Source organism: Zalophus californianus, chromosome 16, assembly GCF_009762305.2.
Source record: "Zalophus californianus isolate mZalCal1 chromosome 16, mZalCal1.pri.v2, whole genome shotgun sequence".
NCBI classification, from domain to species: Eukaryota; Metazoa; Chordata; class Mammalia; order Carnivora; family Otariidae; genus Zalophus; species Zalophus californianus.
Window position 1 is genome coordinate 48229451 of NC_045610.1, and position 2130 is coordinate 48231580.

The 2130-nt window shown below is 48.1% G+C and overlaps 1 protein-coding gene across 1 annotated transcript; it reads right to left on the reverse strand.

Annotated features, from left to right (window-relative positions):
• Positions 1-308: 308 nt before the first annotated feature.
• Positions 309-1154, reverse strand: LOC113908108 (ferritin heavy chain-like). Its single transcript, XM_035724685.1, has one exon. The coding sequence runs from the start codon at positions 1022-1024 to the stop codon at positions 785-787; it is 240 nt and encodes a 79-aa protein (XP_035580578.1). The 5' UTR covers positions 1025-1154; the 3' UTR covers positions 309-784.
• Positions 1155-2130: the final 976 nt, after the last annotated feature.

Here is a 2130-nt window from a genome sequence, read left to right on the forward strand (position 1 = left end):
TCCCCAGGGGTGCCTGGCTGGCTCAGTCAGTAGACCACGCAACTTTTGATCTCAGGATTGTGAGTTCAAGACCCATGTTGGGTGTAGAGATTACTTAAAAATAAAATCTTTTAAAAATAAATAAAGAAAGAAAGAAAACCAATCTTCCCTTAGAAAAAGAAAGAAAGAAAGAAATGGAATTCCCCTAGAGCCTCCAGAAAGAAACGCAGCCATACTGACACCTTGATTTCAGCTCAGTGAGACCGTCTCACACTTCTGATCTCTAAAACCGTAAGACAACAAATATGTGGGGTTTGTTTGTTTGTTTGTTTGGGTACCAAATTACTTTATTTGAAGAATGGTACAAATGAAAGAAGTTAAGTAGATGTTTTGGTACAACTTATAGAAAAGGTAAAGGTAACCCCAACATGCATGCACTGTCTTGGTGACCAGGGAAGTCACCCTTGTGGCTATGGGAAGACAGCCTAAGGCTTAGCTTTCACTATCACTGTTTCCCAAGGTGTGCTTGTCAAAGAGATACTCTGCCATGCCAGATTCGGGAGCCCCCATCTTGCGCAGGTTGGTTACGTGGTCACCCAATTCTTTGATGGATTTCACCTGCTCATTCAGGTAATGAGTCTCAATGAAGTCACACAAATGGGGGGTCAGTTTTATCAGTGGCCAGTTTGTGCAGTTCCAGTAGTGACTGATTCACGCTCTTTTCCAAATGTAATGCACACTCCGTTGCCTTCAGCCCGTTCTCCCAATCATCATGGTCTTGTTTCTTGATATCCTGAGGGAAGATTCAGCCACCTCGTTGGTTCTGCAGCTTCATCAGTTTCTCAGCATGTTCCCTCTCCTCATGAGATTGGTGAAGAAAATATTTGGCGAAGTTCTTCAAAGCCACATCATCGCGGTCAAAGTAGTAAGACATGGACAGGTAGACGGAGGAGGCATAGAGCTCCAGGTTGATCTGGCAGTTGATGGCGGCCTCCGAGTCCTGGTGGTAGTTCTGGCGCACCTGCGAGGGGGACGCGGTCGTCATGGCGGCGGCTGAGAAAAGGCGGCGGCGAGCAGCGGCGGGGGCCTTGGAGCTGTCCGAGGGCGCGACGAAGAGATGGCGGAGGGCTGGCTCTGAACGGCCGGCCGGGGTGGGGGACGAGCGCCGGGTTCCGTGCAAGCACTGTTGAAGCAGGAAACCGCGGCGACTCTCGGCGGAGACTCAATATGTGTTTGTTTTGTTTTTTTTAAGATTTTATTTATTTATTCATGAGAGACAGAGAGAGAGAGAGAGAGAGAGAGAGAGAGAGAGAGAGAGAGAGAGAGGCAGAGGGAGAAGCAGACTCCCCACTGAGCAGGGAGCCCGATGCGGGACTCGATCCCAGGACCCTGGGATCATGACCTGAGCCGAAGGCAGATGCTTAGGCAGATGCTTAACCATCTGAGCCACCCAGGCGCCCCGCAATATGTGTTGTTTTAAGCCACATAGTTTACTTCTTTTTTTTTTAAATAGTAAATTTCTTCAAGATTTTATTTATTTATTTTTGAGAGAGAGAGAGAGAGAGAGAGAGAGCTCAAGCAGGGGAAGCAGCAGGCAGAGGGAGAGGGAGAAGCAGACTCCCGCTGAGCAAGGAGCCCGATGTGACTCAATCCCAGGACTCTGGGATCATGACCTGAGCCGAAGGCAGACGCTTAACCCACTGAGCCACCCAGGCGCCCTATAACTTCGGCCACAGAATATTACACTTAGCAAAGGGCAGAATCCTCACATTGGTGCTCTGACCCACGCAGTGAGGATATTAGGATAAGAATGGCCAAGTAGAACTTTCCCCATTCCCAATGCCCCACCAAGATATCAAACCCAAACCAGCTCTAAACCCCTAAAGAGAGGGCAATAATTATGCTTCCATCAAAGATCTGAAAGATGCAGGGACAGCCATTCCCACCCCATGCCCATACAGCATCCTGTTTGAATGGCATAAGTCCCCTATGGTCCTTGAGAATGCCAGGAGACTGATGGAGCAGGTGCCGGCTGTGCCGATCAGAACTGCAACACTACGCATCGAATACACAGCTACTCACCAGAAGAATACTTTTTTTTAAAAAACTGAAGTATAGTTGACATGCCATGTTATATTAATTTCAGATGTA